The sequence below is a fragment of the Wyeomyia smithii genome, chromosome 1, assembly GCF_029784165.1.
Source record: "Wyeomyia smithii strain HCP4-BCI-WySm-NY-G18 chromosome 1, ASM2978416v1, whole genome shotgun sequence".
In the NCBI taxonomy this organism is placed as follows: domain Eukaryota; kingdom Metazoa; phylum Arthropoda; class Insecta; order Diptera; family Culicidae; genus Wyeomyia; species Wyeomyia smithii.
Genome location: NC_073694.1, coordinates 166,015,703 through 166,018,148, shown reverse-complemented (window position 1 = coordinate 166,018,148; position 2,446 = coordinate 166,015,703). Strand labels below are relative to the sequence as shown.

The 2,446-nt window shown below is 42.4% G+C and overlaps 1 protein-coding gene across 1 annotated transcript; it reads right to left on the bottom strand.

Annotated features, from left to right (window-relative positions):
* Window positions 1-370: 370 nt before the first annotated feature.
* LOC129717333 (uncharacterized) lies at window positions 371-1,276 on the bottom strand. The gene has a single exon (XM_055667203.1). The coding sequence runs from the start codon at window positions 1,274-1,276 to the stop codon at window positions 371-373; it is 906 nt and encodes a 301-aa protein (XP_055523178.1).
* Between the last annotated feature and the right edge of the window lie 1,170 nt (window positions 1,277-2,446).

The following is a 2,446-nucleotide window of genomic DNA, read 5'->3' as shown; positions in this document are numbered from 1 at the left end:
ATACTTTCTACAGTGCGGCCCGGTTGCAGAACTGGCTGAACAGAAAATCCGCTACCATCTGAAACGACTGGCTGTTCATCACAGTAGCTTGTTGGCGGAACAGGGGTGACATCAAAAAATCTGTTGCATTCGGAATTCACTAGATGTTGATTGTAGTGGCTTGTAGACGGAAACTGACTGAAAATATTCGAAAAATCACCGAGAGAACGTCCTACATCACACGCATACTTGCCTGAAAGTGCAGGCTGGAAGACTTCTTCGAAACCGCCGTTAACAGAGCCAGGACGACTATGATGGCAGCAAGCAAATAACGGTGCGTGGCGCATAAATTTGACGAAAGGGCCTGTTACGGGGTTGGAAGAAGCTCCCATCATGCATCGTTGCGTGCGTCCTGGCAGTCTCGAAATTCCTGCACGTCCATGTTCGCCAAGCTCAAGGTTGGTAGAGTTGCCGTTTCCGGGTGATCCACAGAGGTTATACTGACAACTCTCGGTAAGTTTTTTGCACGGTTATCTTCAAACTGCCGAAACCGTATATGTTCGGGCCAAGAGTCGCAAGATAGTGCTTTTTCCTTGAATCGTTCGTTTAAGCCAATTTTAAAAGACACGTAATTGAGCGAATTTAAATCTTTTCCCTTAGGAACTAGTATGACCACTTTAACTTTGGTGTTGGTAGCTAATTCCAGACAGTCCGTAACCAAAGACGCTACTTGCCTTTCTGTGGTATTCGGATGGAAGGCAGATAGATAGACCCAAACAAAGTCGTCTTCCAGACGAGGATCGAGGCAAATAGAAGGAATTGCAGTAGCTGCTTTTGTACCCATTTTGATGGAATCGACTGCTACGTTGACTGATTTCCCATCGGAATCTCGAAGACGTTTGGCCGATTGTGCAGCGCGATTTGTACGGTGTATGGCAGGCCAGGGGTTTGGTGAGGAGAATGGCGTAGGTGTGATGGGGATTCCGTCGACTTTGGCAGATAGAGCTTTCAAGTTGCTGTTGAGCTTTTCAATTTCTCCCTGCATAGATTGTACTGCATCTGGCAGAGCAGAAATTTTTTGGTCAAATCCACTCATCAAAGCACGAAAGTGCGCGTTAGAAAACAGCAGGGAACATCCATCGCATAACCAAAATAGATTATTGCGATATTGCCCTAAATGTTGTCGAAGGGGTACGTCGACGTTCACGCAAATTGCATGGAACGAAGCACCACAATAACCACGACAGATGACAGCATCAGCGTCGGACACCTTCTTTTTGCAACGCTTGCAAGTCATAGTAACGCCTATCGTTAGGTGCCGAGTCAGCAATACAAAATGGTGTAATTGGAACGGTTGAGTCGTCAAACAGCAGATATTAATTACGTTTCACCAGTGTACTTCAGAAACGCTAATATACCCTTTAGGGTGGTTTAATAACCTGCCCGCAGCTCCTTCACAACCACTGTGCTCAAGTTATACCACTTCAAATTTGTCAGGTTTTTATATTAATCGACGATTTTAAGCCAGAATTTAAAGAACTGGGCCCAACGTAATGTAGCTACGAGCAAACACAAGCTGCGGCGGTGCAGCGTGATCCGTACTGAACGAAACAATAGCGACCGTGTGTTTATATACGGTGGCGTCATAAACTCACTAAACTTAGCCGTTTTTGCACTTTTGCAAACGATTTTCGTGAAGACTTCACAATTTGCTCTATTAAACGCACTAAAACCGTTCACTGAACCAGTAATACTATACAACAACCGCGGAAAACCACTAGAAAAACGTAAGCAAAACTAAGCACACACGATACTAGTGTAATGAGGTACAGTGATATATGATGATATATGATATACGATGATAAATATGATTATCATAAATTACTCAACAAGAATTGTACATTTTTGCAACAATTACAAGTTATGTAATCTCCCAGCTGGTCTCGAGGTACGATGCTGGCCTAACAAGCCAGTCGTCGTATGTTCGAGTCCCGGCTTGGGAGAGACTGTTAGTGTCAGTAGGATCGTAGCGCTAGCCCCGCAATTGTCCTGTACACTTAACAGTCGGCTGCGAAGTCTGTGTATAGTAAAACAGAAGGTCGAATTCCGATACGGAATGTAGCACCAAGGCTTTGCTTTTTTTACAAGTTATGTTTATTATGTATTATATTCGATATTCACTAAATACACTCGTGACCGGATAGTATCGAAAGACTGAATTCCCAAATATATACATTTATAGAAGAGTAAGAGCCGGTGATTGCTTGTGAATTTTTGGTCCATTTACTAAGATTCATTCCGAATTCTTTCTTACATTTCAAAATTGTTAGATGATGTTTATTTTAAACTTTTCCATAATAAACGTTTATTAGCTGTCTTTGTAATACAGCGAATGTAGTTGTAGGCAAATGAAAAAAAATTTTCAAGCAAAAAACAACAATGGAATGGTTGATTGCTACGATTTTTT